Source organism: Manis pentadactyla, chromosome 12 (assembly GCF_030020395.1).
Source record: "Manis pentadactyla isolate mManPen7 chromosome 12, mManPen7.hap1, whole genome shotgun sequence".
Classification (NCBI taxonomy): Eukaryota; Metazoa; Chordata; class Mammalia; order Pholidota; family Manidae; genus Manis; species Manis pentadactyla.
In genome coordinates this window covers 60,315,032-60,340,191 of record NC_080030.1, presented here as the reverse complement: position 1 = coordinate 60,340,191, position 25,160 = coordinate 60,315,032, and the positions used below count along the sequence as shown (strand labels likewise).

Sequence of the window (25,160 nt, the reverse complement as noted above, 5' to 3'; positions counted from 1 at the left end):
ACCCCAAATCTGAAAGTTTTATAACCTAAAAATAAGGACCTCTAGGGGATAAAAGTGTACTCTTTTGGTTATCTTGTGTCTTGTATAATGTCACAAGCCTGCATTCTTGGTAACATATATGGTAATGTCCAAAAAAGCATAGAAACCCTTCTTATAGAGCTCATAGGAATATTCCTTGACTATATATATTTTTTGAGATATTCAATTTAATTTAGTTTTGCCACAATAGAGCTGGAGTTACTTAATAGAAATGATACCAGGAGATCTGTTTGGTTAATGTTCTGCCAAAAATAAAGAAGTGGCTTTCCACTTAGATTTATCAAAGTTCTACTCCAAATTGGACAAGGAAGAGTTTTATATTGGCAGAATATTAGGTCAGGTATTCCTTACATTAGTTATCAGTAGCCTGAAATAATTAAAATCACTTCAGAACTCAATAAATTTTATTGCAAATCGAAGCCTTACATTTAGTCTATAAATGTCTCCTCTTTTGTTCTCATGCGCCATCTAGTGTTACTTAGGGAATATTTAGCTAATTCTCTAAATCACTAAATCCTAGCTGGGAAGATGAAAGCTTTAGTCTAGAAAGAGGTCATCTAGTCCATAGCCCTGCCCTCCGTTTTGATATGAAGCTGACTCACTGCCTTTTGAAGGTGAAATATCTAGTTTCTGACAGACACGGGATTAGATTTTATTCTGGGATAATGGGGGATATTCTCCATAATACCCAGTCAACTGACTTTACCGTTTATCATCGATTAACAGATGCAGCAGCACAGAACTGAGATATACACAGTATTAATTGTAGAAATTTAGATATCAGTGACTTTGGAGAAAAAAGAACTCTGATTTGAGGAAAGTTGCATAATTCACTCAGACTCAGTTCCATCACCAGTAAAATGGGCATCACTGTGTCTATCACCATCCTTTTATCTATTTCAAAGGGTCTTAACGGCAGGAAAAAAAATATATAACAAGCCCCTAGTACAGTTTATGATCCATGGAAGTAGTCAATTAGTGGCAGCCATTTTTACTGTTGTATGAGTAATCCTTATAAAACGGAGTTCTTGAAGCCAAAACAGGCATACCTCAAAGATTGTGAATTTGCTTCTTCCAGACCACTGCAATAAAGCAAATATCACAATAAAGCAAGTCGAATGAATTTTTTGGTTTCCCAGCTCATATAAAAAGTACATTTATACTACATTGTAGCTTTATTAAGTGTACAATAGCATTGTGTCTAAAAAACGTATACACCTTAGTTTAAAAAATACTTTATTGTTAAAAAGATACTAGCTATCATCTAAGCTTTCAGCAAGTCACAGTCTTTTTGCAGGTCTTGCCTCCTTGCTGATGCCTGCTTGGGCTGATCAGAGTGGTGGTTGCTGGAGAATGGGGTGCCTGTGGTAATTTCTTAAAATAAGAGAACAATGCCACATGGACAACACAGTTTCTGTAGCCTGTGATGCTGTTTGAGAGCATTTTATCCACAGAACTTCTTTCAAAATTGGAGTCAATCCCCTGAAAACTTCCTGCTGTTTTATCAAACAGGTTTATATAATATTCTAAGTTGGTTGTCATTTTTTGACAATCTTCATAACATCTTCTCTGAATTTTACCTTAAGAAACTACTTGGCTCAGCCATACGAAGCAACACTCATCCACTCAAGTTTTATCATAAGATGCACCAATTTAGTCCCATCTTCAGGCTCCACTTCTAGTTCTCTTGCTATTTCCACCATCTGTGCAGTTACTTCCTCCACTGAGCCCATCAAAGTCATCCATGAGGGTTGGAATCAACTTCTTTCAAGTGCCTTTCATGTTAATATTTTGACCTCATGAATCACAGATGTTCTTAGTGGTATCTAAAATTGGGAATCCTATCCAGAGGTTTTCAATTTACTTTGCCCAGATCCATCAGAGGAATCACTATCTATGGCAGCTACAGCCTTATAAAATGTTTTTCTTAAATAGTAATACTTGAAAGTCAAAAATACTCATTGATTCATGGGCCGCAGAATGGATATTGTGTTAGCAGGCATGAAAACAACACAAATCTCATTATCCATCTCCATCAGAGTCCGTGGGTGACCAGGTGCATTGTCCATGAGTGGTAATATTTTGAAAGGAATATTTCTCTGAGTAGATCTCAATAATGGGCTTAAAATATTCAGTAAACCATGTTATAAACAGATGTGCTGTCATCTAGGTTTTGTTGTTCCATTTAGAGAGTACAGGCAGAGTAGATTTAGCATAATTCTTAAGGGCCTTAGGATTTCAGAATGGTAAATGAGTATCAGCTTCTGTTTAAAGTTACCAGCTGCACTACGCCTAACAAGAGAGTCAGCTTGTCCTGTGAAGCCTTAAAGCCACGTAGGCGTTGACTTCTCTCCAGCTATGAAAATCCTGGTTGGTATCGTCTTCCAATAGAAGGCTGTTTTATCTACATCATAAATCTGTCGTTTGGCATAGCCACCTTCATTCATTATCTTCTGGCCAACTTGCTGCTTCACCTGGCACTTTCCTGTTATGGAGACAGCTTCTTTCCTGACACCTCATGAACCGAACCCTCCTAGCTTCAAACTTTTCTTCTGCAGCTTCCTCACTTCTCTGCATGGAATCGAAGAGATTAGGGCCTTGCTCTGGATTAGGTTTTGGTTTAAGGGAATATTGTGGCTGGTTTGATCTTCAATCCAGACCACTAAAACTTTCTCCATAACAGCAATAAGACTGTTTCACTGTCTTATCATTGTGTGTTTACCAAAGCAATAGTTTTAATTTCTTCTGTGAACTTTTCCTTTGTATTCACAGCTTGGCTAACTAGCACAAGAGGCCCAGCTTTTGGCCTATCTGGCCTTTTGACATGACTTCCTCACTAAGCTCAGTCATTTCTAGCTTTTGATTTTAAATGAAAGACCTGCAAGTCTTTTCACTTGAACACTTAAAGGTCATTGTAGGGTTATTAACTGGCCTAATTTCAATATTGTGTCAGGGAATATGAAGTCCCGAGGAAAGGCAGAGAGATAAGTGAACAGCCAGTTGATGGACCAGTCAGAACACATCCAACATTCATCAGTTAAGTTTGCTATCATATCTGCATGGTTTGTGGTGCCCCCAAACAATTACAGTGGTAACATTGGAGACCACTGATCACAGATCATAACACATGATAAAAGTTTGAAATACTGTGAGAATTACAAAATGTGACACAGAGACATGGGGTGAGCAAATGCTGTTGGGAAAATGGTGCAGATAGACTTGCTCAAAGCGGGGTTACCACAAACCTTCAATGTGTAAAAAAAAATGCAGTATCTGCGAAGCACAATAAAAGCGGGTATGCCCATACTCTGTTGGCTCAGCACCCATCTGGGCAAATCAGATACGGTAAAGTAACTGAAGTCCCTTCCTTCTACTAAGAATTCTCCTCCAGTGGGTTTGTGCTGAGTACAATGGATAAGAGCAGTGGCTCTCGCACTGACAGGTGGGGCCCAAACCCCTGCTTCTCCACCTACCAGCCAAGTGACCTCAGACTTTCCACTTGACTTCCCTGTGGTAAAATTTCAATATCTGTCATATAAGGATAATGACAATACCTATCACGTGGGATTTTTGTTTGTTTGTTTTCGGTGATGATCAAATGTGTTGGTATAGGTACCTGGTGCATAGCAAGTGCTATTTTATCTGATGTTTGAAGTATTAGCTATCATTTAAAGCAAAATAGAACAGAAGTCATTCACTTGGTAGAAGTACTAACAACACTGCTGTAGAACTAGTAACTGATATTTAAACCTAAATTTTCAAGAAAAAAACTGAAAATATACAGGTTGATTTACTTAATCAGAAATAACTAGGAAAATGTCTACAGTTTAGGTGTTTTTAATATATTTTGTTTAAAAATGTTATCTTGAAAGAACTTTTTGAAGTATTTCTGTTTCAGTTTAAACAATAATAATTTTCCCTGATTTGTCTGTGCCCCACCCTGTGCTGTGTGCTTGTGGTTATGGTGTTAATTAACCCCCAGGACAACACTGTGATTGGGGTGGGCATGACCACTTTCCAGACTGTACAGATAAGGAACTGAATCCTTAGAGAAATTAAGTAACTTCCCAAGGTCACAGAGCTAGTACTGTGAAAACAAAACCCAGGTCCCAATCCAGGATGTTTATAACCACTATGTTATATGGCCTCTCCGCTTATAAATGGTTGAAACTATGTCCTGTAATTACTTCAAAGTGAAATAATCCCCAGATCCAAAAGCAAATTGCTTAACTTCTCTAAGTCTCAGTTTTCCTCAGGTATAAAATGTGAGTGAATGGATCAAATGTCCAAGAAACTCAAAACTCTGGAATTTAAAGCAAGTATTTTTACTTCATAAACAAATTCGTGGATTTAAAATTTAATATATGTACTTATGATTTTCCTATTGGGTTAATTATTTGGTGTTCTGAAAGTTTCAAATAGAGTTTAGAGTTGATATTATCTCGTTCAGAATTTAAAAGGTATAGGATATCTATTCTTATATAACATGTTATATAATATCTATATAACATTAACTCTGTATTTGGTCATTTTAATGATACCCAAGTTGTCTATAGGATTAATGAAACAATTATTTCACAGGGTCCAACTTCTCAAAATATACAACATATTAAGTCTATAACAAAAATATGAATTATAAAACCTACTTTTTATTAATCCCATGTATTCTTTTCTTCTATAATATTTAAATACATAATGTTAAAAATGCCACCTGCTCAATTATTTACCCATCAGCCGATCCCAATTTCTTTATTTCAGTAAATATAGAACAGGGGGGGAAATCTGCCACAAGTCACCCTGAATGTGAGTAGAAAGAAACATCATCTGCTGGCATTTTGTTTTTATTTTGCTCAAGTCAACCAATCATGTAAGAAAAAGGAAGATGGTAAGATCAGTGCAACCACACTTTGTTTAGCACTCAGTTAACACACATCCAACAACTAGAACGGGGCTTTGTGCTATGACAGTACTGACATCAGAGACAGTACTGAACTCAGTCTGAACTCCCATAAATCACACTATACAGCCAAGCCCATTTTGTGGCCTAGCCAAGATTATGAATTCAGTATTGGTTCTCCAGAAACCTAAGCCTGTGACAAATCAACATGTTAGTGTAGTAATTACTCTTGGTGTAGATGAGGAGGCCACCCCCTGTCCCTGACCACACCATAAGGTCTGCCACTTTTCACATTCCCCTCTGGTTACCCCCATTTGGAAGTAGATCTTATCTTGCCACAGCTGAGAAGAGGCCAGCAGACTGCAGCAAGCTGATACTTTATGCTGCAGCATGGTTTGTAGGGCCAACCTTCCCCTCACAGTCTGGGAGTTGGTGAGCATCAGTGCACAAAGAATCACATCCCTTCCGATGAGACATAAGGAATCAGACAAACGGTAGCTCCGTTGGTATCACACAGTATCATCCTGGACTTGGGTATGTTGTACTAACTGTTAGCTTGGCTATTTCCCATTGTCTCCTAAATTTCACTTGATGTCCCCAGTAACAGACCTTTCTCTTGACAAATCAGAAACCTTTATTCATAGCTGGGTCCAGACCTGCAGGTCTGTGGAGCTCTGTGGGAGACCATAGTCCAGGCACAGGTGGAGTATCTATGGAGGTTTTGAAATACACAGACCCTTGACCTTTGTTCTCAGGAAATTTTGATCCAGGCAGATGGAAGCGGGGCCAGGGAATCTATATTCCTTAAAAGTTTATTCACTACCACCATTCCTACCCAACCACTCAACCATCACTTCACTGTATCTGAAGCATATTCATTTTGGGAACCTGTCAACTTAAACCACACTCCTATGAACACTGAGAAAGCAACGATATAACTACTCTCATTTTGCTCTCAGGACGAGGGGAGTATTCATTCATTCATTCATTCACTCATTTGCACATCAGAAGCCACACTAAAAATCGGCCCATAAATAAAGATAAATTAGATACAGTTCCTGTGGGCAGGACTGACTTCATTACTGAGACAGGAACAGTGGATGTAGTCTGAGTAGGGTGAGGGCCTCTGGAGGGGGCAGGGCGGGATATTTGCAGCCAGAGCAATGTAACTACATGCAAGGAAACCCCCCTGCTAAAACTCTATGTTAAACATTGAGTTCTAGAATCATTCTTAAGTGAAATCAGTTAATGTTCCCCAGATAAAGAAGAGTAGCACATGTTTTATTATGCTAACCATTTATAATCATGTGTAAGGTTATCTTTAGCATACTAAAAGGCCCAGGCCTATGTGCTGTCTTTTTCCTTCAGATCTGATGAAGTGATTTTGCAAACTGGGCAACTAATTTAGCAAGTAAGCCCAGGCATAAACAACACAGTAAAAGGCAGGAAGGATTCCACCTTAAAGATAAGATTGCATTTTAATACCCAAGAAATTAAGACGTTAGAAATTCTTAACTTACTCTTTAGCAAACAATACCTCGGCCCACCTTGGGGGCTGAGCAGGTGGCCTTGTTTCATATGCTCCCAGACCAAGATGCTGGTATCTCAGGGAGAAATCAGAGGAAGTTGCTTGTGTTAAGTTAATTCTAAATATTCAGAGACCACTTAACAAGTCCACACCCCTAAGTTTTTTTTCATGTTCTAGAAAAATCCTTAACTGTCTATAAAACACCCTAAACAACGCACCACTACGGGGACTCTCTTGTCCCCTCCTGGCATGAGCTGGGAGCTCTGTCCTTTCACTTTATCTCTAAATAAAAGCCTGTACCTTGCTCTCCTACCTTGACTGTTTGTGAAGCTCATTCTTCCGCTCTGCAAACAAGAACCCCGGCATCATTACCATAGGGAGCAGTGCAAAATAAAAATGGGGGGAGTGGGGCCTTATTCAAAAGTATTAAGCATTTCAAGACAGCAACAGCTGAGCAATAAACCAAGCATGGGGTCCATCCGAGTGTGGGCAAAGCATATTTATTCTGAGGGCCCACTGACCTAAACGACATGCCTCTAGCAATGCAAAAGCAGTAGGAAGTACTTTGGCTCTCAAAACAAGGAGAGCCTTCAGCTACGCCCATGGCACTGGCCTGCTTGGGTACAAAGAGAAATTTAGTACATTCTCAGCTGAGAAATGAAGATCAAACAGAAAAAAGTTATGAGCTACTCAAAAAATTATTAAGAGTCTCCATTTCAAGCAATTCTTCTGGTTGAATAACTAGTCCTTACCCTCCCAAGTAGTATCCTTAAACCAGTAACAACCACAGTCTAATGAATTACTAGTCTCTAATACTTAGGGGTTTCCTCGGGTGCTATTGCCTTCCAGAAGCTATCAAAATTAATCCTGAGGAATAAAAGCTCTTCTTTGTAGAGCTCACTGAGGCATAAGCAAGTGATATCTATGGATTCATGAAAAGGAAGGAACAAGTCTTCATTTCTACTTAACTCACAACAGCTTCTAAATATCCCTCTAATCTTTTAATGAAATACAAAAGCAAAAAAACAAAAAATGTGAAAATGTTCACTCAAGACAGCCAGCTTGAAACTTGAATTAATCCAAATGCACTTAATAAATGAGCTCTTCCATACTTCACAACATTATTCTCGTTAAACCATTTGTCAAACTCATATGCTGAAGGTTCATGTTAGCAATCATCATGATGCCATAATATACAATTATGTAGTTTAAGAAGTTGACAGCTGTTTTATAGTGTGGATTTGGGGATTCATCAACCCAAATCTTGGTATTTATTCCTAACCTTTCAGGGCCAGAGAGTTAAAAAAAAAAAAAAAAAAAAGTGTAGAACAAAAGCATGACCGAAATCCTTGCCCTTCATAAACACAGCGCTTCAGAGTTCTTTGTACGGCTCATGATTGTCGCGGTGACTGCATTAGCTGCCAAAGATTTGATTCTTCTAAATTTACTATCTCGTGGTTGTTTTGCCTTATTTGTATTCTAACCTAATACTCAGCTTCAGAGCATAACAAATAGCAATCAACAAAATTAAAATGAACACAGCTATATGGTATGCCGAAACTGTGGTAGGGGAGAAATAAGGTCTCTCAACAAAAGCACATACAGAGCCACAGAGCTTTATGTCGTTTAAAAAACACCTACCCTGATGTTAAGGAATGCTTTCTCTCTGCACACACAGGAGAAAGAGCCAGGAGAAGCCTCTCTTGTGCCATTTCTAAGAGCCGCTTACTTTTTTTTTTTTTAAGGTATCACTGATATACACTTTCATGAAGGTTTCACATGAAAAACAATGTGGTTACTACATTCACTCATATTATCAAGTCCCCCCATACTCCATTGAAGTCATTGTCCATCAGTGTAGTAAGATGCCAGAGTCACTACTTGTCTTCTCTGTGCTACACTGTCTTCCCCATGACCCCCCACACATACCATGTGTACTAATCATAATATCCCTCAATCCCCTACTCACTCCCTCCCCACTCGTCCTCCCTCACCCCTCCACCTTGGTAACCACTAGTCCCTTCTTGGAGTCTGTGAGTCTGCTGCTGTTTTGTTCCTTCAGTTTTGCTTTGTTGTTATACTCCACAAATGAGGGAAATCATTTGGTATTTGTCTTACTCTGCCTGGCTTATTTCACTGAGCATAATACCCTCCAACTCCATCCACGTTGTTGCAAATGGTAGGATTTCTTTCTTATGGCTGAATAGTACTCCATTGTGTATATGTACCACATCTTCTTTATCCATTCATCTACTGAATAGACACTTAGGTTGCTTCCATATCCAGGCTATTGTAAATAGTGCTGCAATAAACACAGGGATGGATATGTCTTTTTTAATCTGATAACTTGTTTTCTTTGGGTAAATTCCTAGGAGTGAAATTACTGGGTCAAACTGTATTTCTATTTTTAGTTTTTTGAGAAACCTCCATATTGCTTTCCACAATGCTCGAACTAGCTTACATTCCCACCAGCAGTGTAGGAGGGTTATCCTTTCTTGGCATCCTCGCCAGCATTTGTTGTTCTTAGTCTTTTCGATATTGGCCATCCTAACTGGTGTGAGGTGATATCTCATTGTGGTTTTTATTTGTAATTCCCTGATAATCAGTGATGTGGAGCATCTTTTAATGTGCCTGTGGGCCATCTGAATTTCTTCTTTGGAGAAGAATCTGTTCATAAACTCCACCAATTTTTTAATTTGGTTATTTGCTTTTTGGATGTTGAGGAGTGTGAATTCTTTATGTATTTTGGATGTTAACCCCTTGTCAAATACATCATTTACAAATATATTCTCCAGTGCTGCAGGATGCCTTTTTGTTCTGTTGATGGTGTCCTTTGCTGTACAGCTTGATGTCGTCCCATTTGTTCATTTTTGCTTTTGTTTCCATTGCCTGAAGAGATGTGTTCAGGAAAAAGTTGCTCATGTTTACATTCAAGAGATTTTTGCCTATGTTTTCTTCTAAGAGTTTTATGTTTTCATGACTTACATTCAGGTCTTTGATCCTTGAGTTTACTTTTGGATGTGGGGTTAGACAATAACCCAGTTTCATTCTCTTGCATGTAGTTGTCCAGTTTTGCCAACACCAGTTGTTAATGAGGCTGTCATTTCCCCACTGTATGTCCATGAGAGCCACTTACTTTTAAACTTGCTGTCATGAAACCATGGAAGGGTGGTGGAATGTGAGCTGTTCATGCCCCTCTTCAAAATAAAACCTCCCTCAGTTTCAAGAAAAGTGGAAATAGAAATTATCAAGTATAGAATTACAATTAATTTTACACAGTGAAAACAAAATTTACAAATGAGCCCTTATCAAATTTTCTAAGGTAAAAAAGAATTTTGCTGAAATGAAGAGTGTATGTTTTGAACTGTAGTTTTACTGAAGTCCACTAATAAATGTAATGTACATAATAAACATTCTATAATTTTCTTACAACTGAAAATATACTGAAACCTATATCTAATGTTACTTCAAACATACTAGTCAAAACACCTCAACTATCAAAGCCCATTTGACAGTTCTAAAAGCATGACAAATAAGTATTCTTCAAAGTCCTTTTTTTTCTTTTTAAATACAGACCAACTCTGGGGATTCTGACTTGGTAAATCAGGGGTGATGCTCACGCATCTTTTAATTCTAAAGTAAAAAATGTTTTTTAGACTCTCTAGGTGATTCTGAGACACAGCTATGGCTCAGAACCATTGTTCTATAATGGTTCTCAAAGTGCGGTCCTCAGCCCAGCAGCATCAGCAAGATCTGGGAACTGGGCTGAAATGCAACTTCTAGATCACCACCTAGACCTACTTACTTAGAACTTCCCTGGCACTCAGCAGTTTAACAAGCCCTCCAGGTGATTCTGTTTCACGTTGAAGTTTGAGAATAGCTGCTTAATCTAAAAATTAGTTAGGTCAAAATCATCTGTCTTTTAGTTAACTAAAACAAAACAACCAGATTTTCTTTTACAGTTTCTGCATTCAACACACAAATCAAAATACAACTCAGAAATTTATGTCTCTATGGAAGAACCTAGCACCTGCTACTTTGAAAACATTCCTACAAGCTTTCACTTTTGCCAACCTGATCACAGCCTCCAGTTCCTTCCTTGGGTTAAAGCAAAGGTGAACAAACTCTTGCTGTAAAGGCCTAGATAGTAAATGTTTTCAGCCCTGCAGGCCCTGTGTCACAACCACTCAACTCTGCCATTCACAATACATAAATGAATGGGTGTGACTGTGTCCCCAGTAAAACTTTATTTACAAAAACAGGTGTGAGGCCAGATTTGGCCCAAAGGCTATATAGCTTGCAGACCTTCAAGTTTAAGAAATCATGGCAGACTAGTTGTGAACAAAAACAAATTGAAACATACTGCCCCTCACCCGTGAATGCTCACTCTCCCATGAGCACAAACTCATCCAATCTGGAAACTGTTTCCAGGGGAAGAAGGGCAGACTATAAAGAAAGGAGAGAAAAGAAACTGGTGTGCTTTATTTGCTCACTTGTCACTTATTCATGCAGTAAACATTAATTAGGTGCACATCATGTGCCTGGAACCAAATATCAAAGCCCTACACCCATAAACTCAAGTCCAATAGAAGAAAAAAATGAAAAATAATTAGAAAGAAACAATACACTGTGATACAGCCAGACAATGGAATATTATTCAGAGCTAAAGAGAATGAACTATTCAGTCATGAAAAGACAATGGGAAAACAAATGCATATTACTAAGCAAATGAAGCCGCTCTGAAAAAGACTAGGTACTGTGTGATTCTAGAAAAAGTGAAACTATGGAGACAGTGAAAAGATCAGTTATTGCCAGGGGTTAGGAGAGAGGGAAGGATGAATCAGCAGAGGACTTCTGGTCAGTGAAACTACTCTGTATGATACTATAATGGAAGATCTGAGCATTATACATTCGTTCAAACCCAGAGAATGTACAACACCAAGAGCAAACCCTGATGGAAACTATGGGCTCTCAGTGATAATGTGTCAATATAGGTTCATCAATTGTAACAAATATACCACTCTGTGGGGGGTGTTGATAATGGGGGGGTTCTATGCATGTGTGGGGGCAGGGAGACCATAGGAAATATCCATGCCATCCTCTCAAATTTTGTTGTGAATGCCCAAGTGCCCTTAAAAAAAAGTCAATTTAAAAAACAAAATATTCCTGATAGGACTAGTGGTTGAGTGATTTTAGAATGTAAAAATAATGCCAGTGAGACACCTGACACTAGGCTGGTATTCTAATCATTTCTATTCCAGTTAAGTCTTGCTATCTGGCCCATTAATTCATGCACCAGACCTTAGCTCATGGTTTCAGGAGTAAGTGAATGAATTGCATAAGTGAAGGCCTATGAGCAAAAACCTAGACAAAATAAATGTTTAGTCCTCCTAGTCCCAAGATTTCCCTTGGTCCACTCCAGGGCAGGGCAGGCCTACCAAGTTCAACCTCTCATCAGGCCATATCTTGTGAAAAGATATCATAATTGGCATGAGAGTTCTAGTACCCAAATTTTTGCAAAAGGAGGAAAATAAACAATACAATTTACATATAAGGTCAGAGAGTCAAATTCATCCTTCTTAAGCCCAAGGCCAAATTAGGGGTACCAATTTGGAATAAGGGAGGGGACGGTTTAAGAGAGCATACAGCACAGATCATAAAGCCCTAGTGTACAGGGAAACATTTGATGAATAAATGAAGGAAGTGACTCTTGGGCACGTAGACTTACTTGTTCATCCAGACTCAGAGCAGATGTTTTCTAGTTTATTTAAGCCAAAAGAGATGTTTTATCAGAATATCCAGAATAAAATAGTACATTATCTTCAAAATGGGTTCCCTGGACACCAAAAATATTATATGTAAAATTGAGTGGTAAGATTATGGAATATTTCTTTTGGGGACAGGGCCCTGTATTTTCTAAGTTTTTTATAGGATAGATACCAAAAATATTGTAGTGATTAAGTTTGGGTGGTGAGATTATGATTTAATACCACTGGGGGTATGTCTGTGTATTTGAGGTTTTCTACAACAAAATACATTACTTCTGTAATCAAAAATAAAATATAATTTACCAAAGAAAGAGTCTACGCGGGCCGGCTTCCACTTCCACTGCTTTGTCCTTACTTCGTGTCACCAGTATCTTGTCTGTCTAGGCAACAGCATCTTCCCTGACCTCCCTGCTTTCCCTCTTGGCTCTACAGCACATTCTCCATTTAGCAGACACTGAGCTCTTTTAAAAATGTAATCTGCCAGTGGGTCCATTGCACTTAGAAAAACCCCTCTGACCTTATCTCCAAACTTCCCCTCCCACAGTCCAGTCCCTAAGCCTGCCTCCTCCACCACACAGGTCCCTAACGCGCCCCACCCACAGGGCCCTTCTTGTTTTGGCCACACCGCTTTACGTCTGTTTCTAGAACAAACCCAGCAACCAGGAACATGTCCCCAGACTTCGACTCCATTCTCATTCCAGATCAAATGTCATCTCTTCAGAGAGGGCTTCTCCAAGTGCCCTATGAAAAGTCACACTCTATACTCCTTCTGTCTGCTCCTCACAGCACTTACAACATCCTCAATATTCTTTTATTTATGGTCTCCTTTCCCCATGCGAACCACCACCCTTCTCCTACCATCCTATAGCTACTGTTACAGAAGCCCCTTGAGAGAGGCACTTCATCCACCTTGCTCAAATATCTATCCTAAGTATCACAACAGAGATCACATAGGTACTCAGACATTTGGTGACAAAGGGGAAGAGGGGGGAAGAAAAAAAGTGATAAGCTATTAAGATTTTATCTGAGCATTGCCTTCCAGGTTTATGATGCGCTCCAGGAAGTAAGTGGTGTATTTTCCTTCTCAGCGTGCCATGTCATCCCATTGCTAGTTTGTGTGATACACTCAAGTAGAAGCAGAAAATGCAGATTTAGTCCGGGTTGTTCTTTGGCATGCTTTTACTGGGGGACTCCCTGGAACTGAAGTTCTCTCACAGATTCATCAGGTTAACTCTGCAATAGCTTACAACTTTGTTTTTTTTTTAAGGATACAACCAAGACATTCAAGCACAATAATACAAGAAACAAAGATGCAATAGGGAATGGAAAACAGATACTGATTTGTTCCAAGACATGCAGATACTCAGATTCCAACTGGATCTGCATCTCTGAAAAGATGTCAGTCATGACCCATTACTGAGCTAGTCCTCAGAAAACAAAGTCACAGCGAGACAATACCAGGCTTATCCTCAAACTTTAGGTATGCTGTATTCCCAAACTGAATTCCTAGCAGTGACAATCTGATAGTTGCTCGCTGGGCTAAAAGCTAACTTAATTATGTCCTTGAAGACAGAATCCCTGGAATTTTGGACATGAATATATCACCTCTCAAACTAGTTTGATATTTCTGGCTTCTTGCCTAATCTCCAGTTATTATTGAGTATTTATAGTTCTGTCCAGGTACAACTATCCTTCCCTTAAATTGCTAAAATCAAAGCTAGGAGTCATTCTAAGTAATGAAAAACTCATTTATCAAATCAAAAGCAGTCAGTGACTAGGACTAACCCCTTTCATGAGATACATAATTGATTAGTTCTTTTTAGAGTGCTATGAAAAATCTGAGGGAGGATAGCTGAGAAAGTTCTATATTTTATTATTAGAATAAGAATATTTCTGCTCATGTGGGGTGTCTATTGAAAATACTTGCAATATATCCTGATCTAGGCTTTAAGAATAAAACCAATCCACAGCTTCTAATCCTAAATACTAGTGGAGTCTACATCCAAAATAAATTCTTCCTTTAGAAAGAAAAAAGGCAGGAGAAAATATACATATTAGGACTGAAGTTCTAGCACTATTTGATTATTAAAAAGAAAAATGAAATTCATTGTATTTCAAGCATTGGCTTCAGACTAACTCAAGTAACTTGCAAACCACAATTATTTTTCTGATATAGAAGAGACACCAATGGCAGGTGGTGGGACTGCTCAAGTTAATGACAGAGAGGATGGGATGGCGCCACCACCACTCTCACCTCTTAAACAGAGAAATGACCTGCCCTGGAACAGAGTTTTACTTCTCATCCTTTGTCATAATTGGATGTGGGGAGAGAAAAGCTGAACAGAATTGACTCCCTATTCCTCAATATCCAAATGTGGGAATAATTGTTTTCCTGTTTTCTTCTGACTGCTCGTTAAGGCACTACCCTAGGTGATTACTGACTGCAGTTCTTAGCATTAGAAAATTTATGTCCAACTAGAACAGGAGTGAGTGCTACTGTTAGGGGGTTTGCAGGGTGGGGGCACCTCCTGGAAACTATTCCACAGAAAGGGATCTAGAACAAGGAGACACAGGCCTCAGAAGAGTTTTTCCTCAGGGAAGTCCTGCGGACATTGGGAGCTTCTGAAAAGGGTGCTTATGTTAACTCCAAGAGGGACACCTGGGTTGGGCATCTTTGAGCTCAATTAGTGCAACAGGAAAAGGTCAGAGGCCAGACTCTTAACACCAGTTTCCTAGGGCAGCTTTTGTCTTGCTACAGGTCAGCTGAGAGCTCAGAACTTGGGGTGCTCTGAATGTATAAAGCCAGGATATTTACACCAAAAAAGGAAGGAAGAGATTTCCCACAGTTCCCGGGCTAGTAATGAGACTTGCCCCTTATGTAGAACAAAACTTGTTGAACTGAATGCAGTTGGGTTCTGGCCCCTGCAAAATAAACTAGAAATAGGAATTTTTAGCTCCACATGAGTTTGATCCCTTACCCTTTCTTACGAGGGGCTGGTCACTTGTTCCTAAATGGGTCCACATGGGAATGCCATCACAAACACTATGTTAAAAAGAAGGCTTCAAAAGCAATAATCTATCCAGAAATTCCAACTTTTTTTGCAGTCAAGTATATACCACTTAACATCAAAGTATTTTCTTTTCTTTCATTCTTCTTTATCACTACAAAATCTGCAATTTTGTTTTAGTTTTGATAAGAAAAAAGTCCTTTGCTGTCTTAAATAAGTATTTTAAATGAATTAATAAATTTATCTTTAGATTAAGCAGAAATAAAGAATTCTGATGCCACATTAGAAAGATAACATTTCTGTGCCCATTTGATTATAATTGCTAAATGGTAGGCACTATTTGTAGACCTACTATTGCTTATGAACTTGGGACTTACTGGGAAAAGTGATCCTCTCAAAACCTCCAGCCAAATTAATAGTAATTGAAACTGTAGCTATTATACATGACATTTTGGGTAGTTTTTTTTTTTTTGGTAGCACAGAGTGAAATACTTTTATCTGAATGCTCTGGGTTTATGTTATGAAAACCTCTGTCACTTTTTTTCTTGTATGTGAAGAACCATTCAAGGTGTTGACTACACGGTTTCCATCAAAAATGTTAATATGCAACCACAAAGCTACATATTTAATACATCTATTTTTAAACTGATGCCTCTGTGGAGAAACTATTCTGTTCACCACCCAAAAGAATATAAAGGATGCTAATTTGTTGTTCTTCTTTAAATTTGTGGGCCCCTATTTATTTCTCATGAGTAAACCCTGAACACTTAAGCTCAGTATGAAGGTTTCCTCTCTAGTCAGCTCAAGTTCAATGCTGATGTTGAATTTTAATATTATCCTCTCTTGGGTGGAACTGAAGTCAATCATCTGGGAAAGGCTACAATTATGGAACCCATTCACCAATACAGCATGAAAGTGCCATGCCCCAAAATATGCCAGGAATCTTTTTCTCAAAAAGTCCTTTTAATCTCATCATGCACACAGAGATCTAAATTTTACCAAGGAAGTCTGGGACAGTGTCAAGAATAACAGTGGCGAAAATGAACACGAATGCTTATTTTCAACCTCAACCTGAAAGAACTTTTTAAAATCACACAGGAAGGCCTTTCCGTGTTGTTAAAAACAAACTTGTAATGTGAGAACAAGGCTAGCAGTTAAAAGACCTTTCCCAGCCTTGGGTTTCAGAGACAGTGAGAGCTCGTAAAAAGAGAAGCATGCAGGGTGCTCTCCTTACCTGAGGTGAAAGTGGTGCACCAGCTTCATTACTACTGTAACCATCTTGTGCAGGTCAAAAGCTGAGAATGCCAGGGTGACCAGAAGCCAAGAAGCGAGCGCTGATTTGAGCTGCTGCAAAAATCTTCCCAGGGCCCCTTCTTGCGTGACACACCTCCTCTGACTCAGAGGTGGCGCTCGCTCGCCCGTCACGTTTAAAACAAGCTTATCCTTTCTGCTCAATCATCCGGCAGCTGCTAGAAGCACGGGACTGAGGCGCGGGCACCCGCAGGCAGAGCGGCGTGGCTGGCGGACTCTCGGGAGCCCGCGCTGCGCGGCTGCAGCTGAGAAGCCCAAAGCCGCACGTCACCCGGCGGAGGTCCGCTTTCCAGGAACGAGGGTCAGCTGCAGCGCGAGCCCCGACGTTGCCCGAGCCTAGTGCCAGGGCGGCCCAGCTACTGAGCATGCTCGGCCTCCCGGCCGCTCCGACAAGGGCCTTTCGCCCCGACTTCCTTTCCTGATTTGAGAAACGGAGGATGGACAAGTGGGTACAGGGTTAGACTTAGGGGAGGCAAAGTCTTGGACATGGAGATGACCTCCTCCGCACCCCTTCTCCCCCCACAGAAAAACAAAGCATGAAGAAAGGACACCTTCCCGTGCACTTAGCAAATATTTTGATTGATAGGCAGATAGAGAAGTTTGTAAGCCATTAGTAGTATTTAGTCTTTAACTCCCTCCCTGCACAAGTAAATTGCTTCTGGGGTCAAGTACGTAGGGTAGGCAGGGAAAGGGTTTTAAGCCTAGCAGAGCATTGTCCCTCAAGAATTAGGTATGAAACTGCCTGTGTTTGAAAGCCCAGGCAGTGAGCCACGAATTAGTTGATCTCTTACAAGCAAAATCTCCCTATAGACAATGACTTTAAGTAAAAACAAGTATTTTACAAAGTAATTGTGCAAGTTTTGAAATTTAAATGTTAACTTACACATTTTGAAATTTAAATCTTTCAGATGTCAGACTCAGTGAAAGCAAAGAATGGTCCTTAACTCACGACTCTAAATCCAAATCCTTTCTCGGGTTGATAAATGGCAAGTGCTCTGTAAATGCTTGTGTGAGAATCAACTATGGACTTAGCAGATAATCTGTAAATAGCACTTACAGAAAGGCTGAAGTTCTTGAATTTGATAGGGACCTAAATTCTGATTTTTGATCTTCTCAGCTTTCATTTTGGGCTGGCCAAGTATTTGAAAATAGGGATACACTAATTTTTTGTCACATAAGTATCCAGTGCATAAGCAAATTGGCTTTTAAATATGATTTTCATTTTTGTGTTGTTTTGTGTATGTGGGTGTCTCTTCTACGTTACTCTTTGGCAAATTGAGCCCCATGCAGAGCATATTCTCTCTGATACTATCAAAACCAAGGACATTGACTCTTCATGGTTTGCAGATAACAAAATTATTTCATTTTGAAAACCTTCTAGCTAGTCATTTTTGCTAAGTCTGTGAGGGGTGAATCCAAGGGACTTTCACGACTGAAATAGAGCCATAGCCTGAAAGCTGGGCCTGTGAGCGTCTATACAGAAAACATGGGCGAGTTGGGAGCCAGGTGTTTCTTGAATCCTTACCAGGTGGTGCCTGAGCCCACTGATCCAGTCCTCTAGGCCAGGAAATTGCTTTCTTTCCTTCTCTCCCCTGCCCCCCTTCCTTCCATTCTCTGACAACCTTCTGTGCTCCCTTTAAGACTCAGGGGCTAGCAGTGTGCCTCTGGAATCCAGAGCCCTTCCCGGCTCCCCTACTCTGTGCTTCTCCAGTGCATGCTTTTATCACCCCACTTTCTGGATCCTCTTTAGCTAAATTATGCCCACCTACCATCAGCTCTGAACTCCTTAAGATAGAGACAATACCAGCTGTTTGCATCTATATAATTGTATACATCTGCACAATTACTGGTTTTCATGTGTTTTCAGATTAGATTAAGAAACAGTAGGGAGTCCTTCTAATTGTGGTGACCAATTAGAAAATTGTTGGAGTTAATTTAGGAACATTATTAGAGGAAGTGATTCCAGAAGGACAAGTAATTTTTTCAATATAACCAAATCAAATATTTCATAACTTGAAAGGAAGATGCAGACCTATTTGTGCAGACCCAATAAGTGCAGATAACTAGGGTGGAGCTGTTTGGTGGTGTTTAAGCCCTGCTTCTCTATCCCAAATAGAAATAGAAGCAGAAGCGGAGGCAAATCTGCCCTTGCCAAGGGACCTTTGGAGCTACTCATTTATTTCACAACAGAGATTCCTTACACCTTACATCTCCCTCATTAATCTCTTAGAATTTTTTGGCTGTTCGTTATATTGCAATGAATCTGGTTCTCAAAGGTTACTCAGGGTGTTCTAATCATCAAAGCCAAGAAATTCTCAGTTTTGATGACAAAATCATAGCTAATATTTCCCTGGCACCTTATTCTCTGCAAGGCACAGCTACATTCTTTACAAACATCACATTATTTGTCATACGAATCAACTTTTAATAGTATTTATCACAATTTTACATTTTGAATTTGCAATATATCATAATATGTTTGCTCATGTCAAAAGAAAGCAGGCACACAAACAATAATGGGTAATGGAATAAGGACAGAGAGTATTATCATCTCTGCTGATGAAACCAAGGCTTTGAGAGTCCAAGATAATATAGCAAATAGGCGGGACCATGTGTGAATTCCATGCTGTTAAGTGCCAAAGATCATCAGGTCTTAACCAGTCTATATTACGGCCTTGCTCCCCAGGAGTACCTTGCCCAATGAAATATGGCTAGTTGAAGCTGAAGGTGGGGGTCAATTACAAGTCAACTTGATGCCAAAGCCTAGGCTTTATCTGCTTCACTGTCTCACTCCCCCTCTATGAAACTCTTCCCTGTTTTCAACTCCCTGACAGTACACCTTTCTGATTCTATTCCTTCTTCTTTTTTTTAAATTAAGGTTTACATCTTGTCCATTCATCAAATTGTCACTACTTTGACTATGGCTTCTTGTGATCGCTACATTAGCTATCCAACTTGTCTCACTGTTTTAACAGTTTACTTTCCAATCCTTGTTTCATACTGCCCCTAAAGTCTCTTACTAAAATTCTTTTGCCATTACAGTGAACATGGTTGGCAGAGTTTGTCCCAACTTCCTCCCAAAGATCCCCAGTTGTGATCATTTATCCATTCAACCCCCAAGGAGTCCATTTGCCTAAGGAGAAGTTGACTGGTCTGACTGGTCTAATGGTAATGCCACACTATTGGTATTCATTAGTTAAGGAATGGGTGTGTGACCCAATTTTAACTCATGAAGACACCAAGCCAGTTTGCAACAGGCTTTAGGGAAATTCTTCTTTTCTTGTAAGGAGACTTACGGAAATACACTTATGCTTTCTTTTTAAACAAGTAAGCATGTAGCCCCGAATGCTACCAGGGACCATCTTTCCACCTTGAAAAGACTAGCCTTGTAAAGAAGCCAGCGTTTTACAAAGTGAAGAGCTGAGATGGGAAATCTGCACCCTTGGTGAATATCACTGAATTGATCTACCTACCCAAATGCCTACCTTACCTCACCTCTTGGAAAATGAGCCAATATAATCTGTTTAAGATTACTTTAAATTGGTTTTTCCTTGCCAGTGAAAAGTCTCTTGTCTGAAATAAGCTTTTTCTACTTTCCTATTCAAAATGCTAACATGATTAAGAATGAACTAAATTTCTTAGCATAGCTTTTGAGAGCTTTTCCTGGCCCCTTTGTATTTGTACCTTCGTCTCCCGTTATATTGTGCTATGCGTTTACATCCTGGCCATGCTGGGCTACTTGTTCTAAAAATACAAGTTACTTTCCCATAGCCCAGACTGCTTTTGCCCCACATTTTTCTCTGCCAAAACCCAACTCTTGCTTCAAGGTCCAGACTAAAGGATACTTTCTCTGAAATGGACTTTCAGAATTAATATTTCTATCTTCTATATTTTCATATGTGTTGCTTGTATGTCTGTGGGTAAATCTGAGTCCTCCAGGAGAAAAACTAAGATGGGATTAAACTTGCAACACCTTGAACAAAATGTGGAGGGAGCTGGGGGAGGCTGGGGAGCCATCAGACTATGATGAAGCCGACCCGAGTGAGGCAGAGGGAAAGGAAGGAAGCTGGATGCAATGCAGTTCTAAAGAAAGCTGAGAGAGGCCATCGGTGGCTCCTCAAGCCAAAGTCTTCCATCCGAGGAGTCCAGCTTCTCCCAAAAACGGTCTGGCTTAGTACTGCTGCCAGTCTCAGTGGGCTAGCTGGGAGCAGCCCATAAGAAGTGTGGCTTCAGCGTAAAGCCCACGGTGACCGAGTTCAGCAGCTGGGCACTGGAGTCAGTTACATTCCCTGCAGCTGGAGGGTTGGGAGGTGCTTTCTCAGGGATGCCGTGCTCCTTACTTATCACTTATTTGGTCTTATCCTAAATTCTACCCGCCATATACACACATCTCTTCCTTATTGAATTATGAACCCCTGAAGGGCAGGAATTGGATTCACCCTTGCGTCCTACTATATGGTTCATATAGTAGGATCCAAGTAGAGTGTTACTGTGTTATGGAGCCAAATACTAGAATATGTGACCTTAAATTTCTGTATTATTAACTCTTTACAAAAGGAATAGGGATAATGCCCCCCTAAAGTCCGTGAGAACTTGCTTCCAGAAGATGTAAAATACTATTCCATGATTAATGTTTTTAAAAAAGAATTAATAGTCTCACTCACCTGGGTACTAAATTCCTGCAGGTCTGTGTGTCTCCACACAGAAGTTCTATTCATGAACAGTGAAGTTGGGCATTGGCTAATTAATACCCTATTTTTCACAAACTGAATCCCCAAGTTCAGTGATTATCGAACTTCTGGGTTAAATTCATAATGCACTTTGGTTCTTGACTGCGAAAATAATTTTTCTGCTATAATATGTTCTGGACTACTTTGTAAGCATTCATTTTTAGGTTTTGTGACAGTGGACCTTTCAGGTACATTTTTTAGATAAAAAGAAGTTAATAATGATTCCCTAAGAGGGAGAAAAGAGATTACAAAAATCTGTGGTTATTCAAGATATAGTATTATGACGCTTAGAGGATAAATCTGTAAAATGAGGATTTTGGCATATCATTATAGTGCATATGAATAGTGTTCTATGTATCACTGTTAATTTAGGGTCTATTTACACTTAAGGTATAGTGATAGTGCTTACAAGTCAGGGTTCAGTAAGAAGACAGCAATCCCACAGTTATTTGGAAAGAGAGAGCTTAATATAAAAATTTTCTATTTTCAGACCAAACTACTAAAAAGGAATGAAGAGAACTCTAATGAATACCCCAAGGCTGAGAGGTATCTATGGAAGAGGGCCTCTCCAGGGCTGGGACTCAGCCCTTTTGGGGCTGGTTGCCGCCCACTGAATGGTGAAGAAGGGTACCGGCTGCTGAGAACACAGGTGGTCCACCATCAGCAAGCTGAGGCTAGTGGGCGTAAAAGTGGGGGCAAGCTGGAAGCCTGCTGCAGCAGTGCCAGTGGGCAGAGGCTAGTTGGCAGGATATTGTGTGGAGGTACCGATGAGATTTGCTGCGAGGCTGCCTGCAGGGGCTGCTTTGGTTGGGAAGCTAGACAAATACTGGCTGGACTCACCAGAGAACTGCCAGGAAGTCACCTGTAAGAGTCCATGAATCCATCCATAAGGGAGTGGCACTGCACTTACTGAAGTGAAACTAGCTGGAGTGACTGCAGGACTCATGCACCAGCTCCTGCCTGGAGATGGGGAGATGTCACGCAATTGAGCAGGATTCACCCGCAAATAGCCTGAGAGGTCCTGGGCACTGACTGCCAGAAAGCCTGTTGGGCATTTTTGCAACTCACCGCAAAGACTTCCAAAGGGGTGCTGTTGAAACTCACTGGAGGTGAGCTCCACTGATGTCCTGCATGCCAGCCGGGCACTGCAGGAACGAGAGTGCTGGACTGCACCCGGGAACCAGGATGAGACATCCCTACCTCCAGCAGTGTCCCTCCTGCGCCCTCTACTGACAAAGTTTAACATAGCGCCAACTGGTAAGAAGTGTTTCAGAATAACAAGCAGGCAATGAAGGATGGATTTGTAGCTGAGAAGTCATAGATTCATAACTGACTGGTACAGTGCTTTTATTAAAATCACTACTTTATATTGAAACTATCTCTTTACTCATTTGTCTCTTCTACCAGCAGCTGATATGTGTGTGTTTGAAAGGTAAGGATAGTCTTCATATTTTATGTGTAGCATTTTGCCTGGCACATGTTATGTGTTTAAAAAGCATTTGTCAAAATGTGTTACTACATATATAAATTTTGCATCCTGTGCTAAAAGACTCACTTGGTCTGACAAGAATTAGATGTGTCCAAATTTAATTGGTATGAAGGGAGGTCATTTTTTCATTGCACGCACAAAGACGGAAAGTTGCAACTGTGGTGGTTGACACATTGAATATCTGCAGTCAGTATTTTCTAGAAATGGGATTTTTGTAGTCCTTGGAATTTTGGTTGGGGTTGACTAACTGAAAATCCTCCATGAATCACTAGGGGGAAAGAAATTCCCTCTTCTTTTGAGAAGCAAATTCTACTCAGAAATTTACAGAGAAAATGATAAATGCAGTTATACCAGTAAACTGAATGATGTCCACTTCAAATACATTTTAGTAAAATAGAAAAATAAAATAAAAACTATTCAAATATATAATACAACTTCACTGTGTTTAAGTATGCACATCATTTTTTTTGTGATGTTTTGGTTAAAGGATTGTATCTCATCTTAGATTGAAGATATCTGCACTGAATGAGTTTGGAGGTTGAATAGAAAGAGAAATTTACTTAGTCAATATAAAATGTCAAATCGATGCCTCATGAAGAATAGAAACCAAAGCATAGTTAAGGTGTAAGGTTTTGCTACTACAATAGTGAGAACCCCAAATACAGTGGTTTGAAAAAGATACTGAATCAATTTCTTCCTCATTTTACAGACATGAGGGAGACTCTGCTCCATAAAGTCTTTGAGGACTCAGATTCCTTCTTTCTTGTTGCTTGAACATTCTTCAGGATGTTTTCTTACCCACACAGTAGAAGCCAGCTCCCTGGCAAAATTCAGCTGGTGCTGCTATAGCATTGGCTTAGGAATCAGGGGAAGCACCAACAGCTTCTTTTATCAGTGCATTTAGTGGGGCACCTTTTTGTAAATCATCTGTGCAATTTTTATTCAATTGAATGGCAGAGGAAGGGCATCTTTATTTTCCCAGAGCAGTCACCTTTTGCAATTTGAGGTAAGACTCTCTATGCCCATATTGTCTTGAGCAGCACTTCCTGGTTCCAGCCCACTTAAAAGGGGAAAGAGAGAAGTAGAGGAGAAGTAATTATCTTACAATTAAATGATGTTATTGTTCTACTTCTATTCATTCCATTGGCTGGAACAGAATCACATGTCCACAACTTTCTACAAGGTAACATGGGAAATGTAACCTCTAATTGGATGTTTTTGTTTTGTTTTGTTTTGTTTTGTTTATTAAAAGGGAAGGAAGAAGAGATACTGAATGTTACCAGTCTCTACAACGTAAAGATTATTCTGAGATCATTAAAATTTTTGCTTAGTTTTAAATACATCTTATTTTAGAAACATGTTGAATATTTAAATTCTATAATATTGGCTGATCAGTATTAACTATAAAATAGTGTCTGTTAGGTTTCATTAAATTAATATGTAGGCTGCTATAATCTTACACAATACTTTGAGTAATTTTTAAATTCTAGTGACTATATTTCTTCAAACTTGTTTTTCATTTTGAAATTTGCCTGGCATTTTTCATAGTGACTTATACCTTTTTCATGTCCTTGCTTGTTTATACTATTTCAGTACTTTAAACATACCTATTTTATAGTTTGTGCTTGATAATTCTAGCACCCACCTATTCTGGGAGTAGTGTCCAATCATACCTTTTTTCTTTTCTGGTCTTTTTCATGGTAGCTTATTTCTACATGTGTTTTATAATTTTAGATTGTGAGTTTATTTTCCCAGAACTTTATGTATGTTAATCCTAAGTGAGCTGATTTGAAGTATTTGAAGTATTGAGGATTATAGCTAGTCTAGGACCAAATGTATATTAATTTATTAATATGTAGTTACCAGACTATGGGGATGATGGCAATTCAAGTTAGTGTGATCAGTTTCATGATTATGAATTTCTAAGAATTATTAATTTGTTTGACTAGATCCTTAGCTGAGTTGTCCTTGTTACCCATCTGTGTTGGGACAGATAATTTTTAATCTACCCTTCCCTATATGTATATATAAATTTTAACTCCTTATCTTTTTGTAGGCCCAATTCCTTACATAATACTTCAGCATGGATTTATGCTCAGTTAATTTTCAAGCCTCTAGTTTATCAAGATTCATATACCCATCAAAGAAAGCTGAAAAATCAACTCACACTTACTCTTTTTGTGTTCGGTTTCTTTCATATTTTTGGTCTCTGGGTATTTCCCTTACTTTCTTGTGAGGATAGCTGCACATGTTAAAATGATATTTGCTATCTTTTATCATTTGTATTATTTTGTATAGGAAAGATCTGCAGCTTATTTTTACTACCCTATTTTCAGGAAATCTTTGCTTTTTCTTACATAATATCAAAACATTAATTTGCTTACATCTTT

At 39.3% G+C, this 25,160-nt stretch overlaps 1 protein-coding gene and 1 long non-coding RNA gene across 2 annotated transcripts in view; one reads left to right on the top strand and one right to left on the bottom strand.

The window, feature by feature from the left end:
- ARHGAP18 (Rho GTPase activating protein 18) overlaps positions 1–16,604 on the bottom strand; it is a 167,402-nt gene extending 150,798 nt beyond the window's left edge. Inside the window, exon 1 of the mRNA XM_036903824.2 lies at positions 16,475–16,604. Coding sequence (XP_036759719.2) covers positions 16,475–16,518 — 44 coding nt within the window. The 5' untranslated portion in view covers positions 16,519–16,604. The remainder of the gene's footprint in view (positions 1–16,474) is intronic.
- Positions 1–24,179, top strand: part of LOC130679818 (uncharacterized) — a 60,901-nt gene extending 36,722 nt beyond the window's left edge. The window contains exons 2-3 of the long non-coding RNA XR_008992771.1: positions 16,528–22,713; positions 23,480–24,179. This is a non-coding gene — a long non-coding RNA (uncharacterized LOC130679818). The remainder of the gene's footprint in view (positions 1–16,527; positions 22,714–23,479) is intronic.
- Positions 24,180–25,160: the final 981 nt, after the last annotated feature.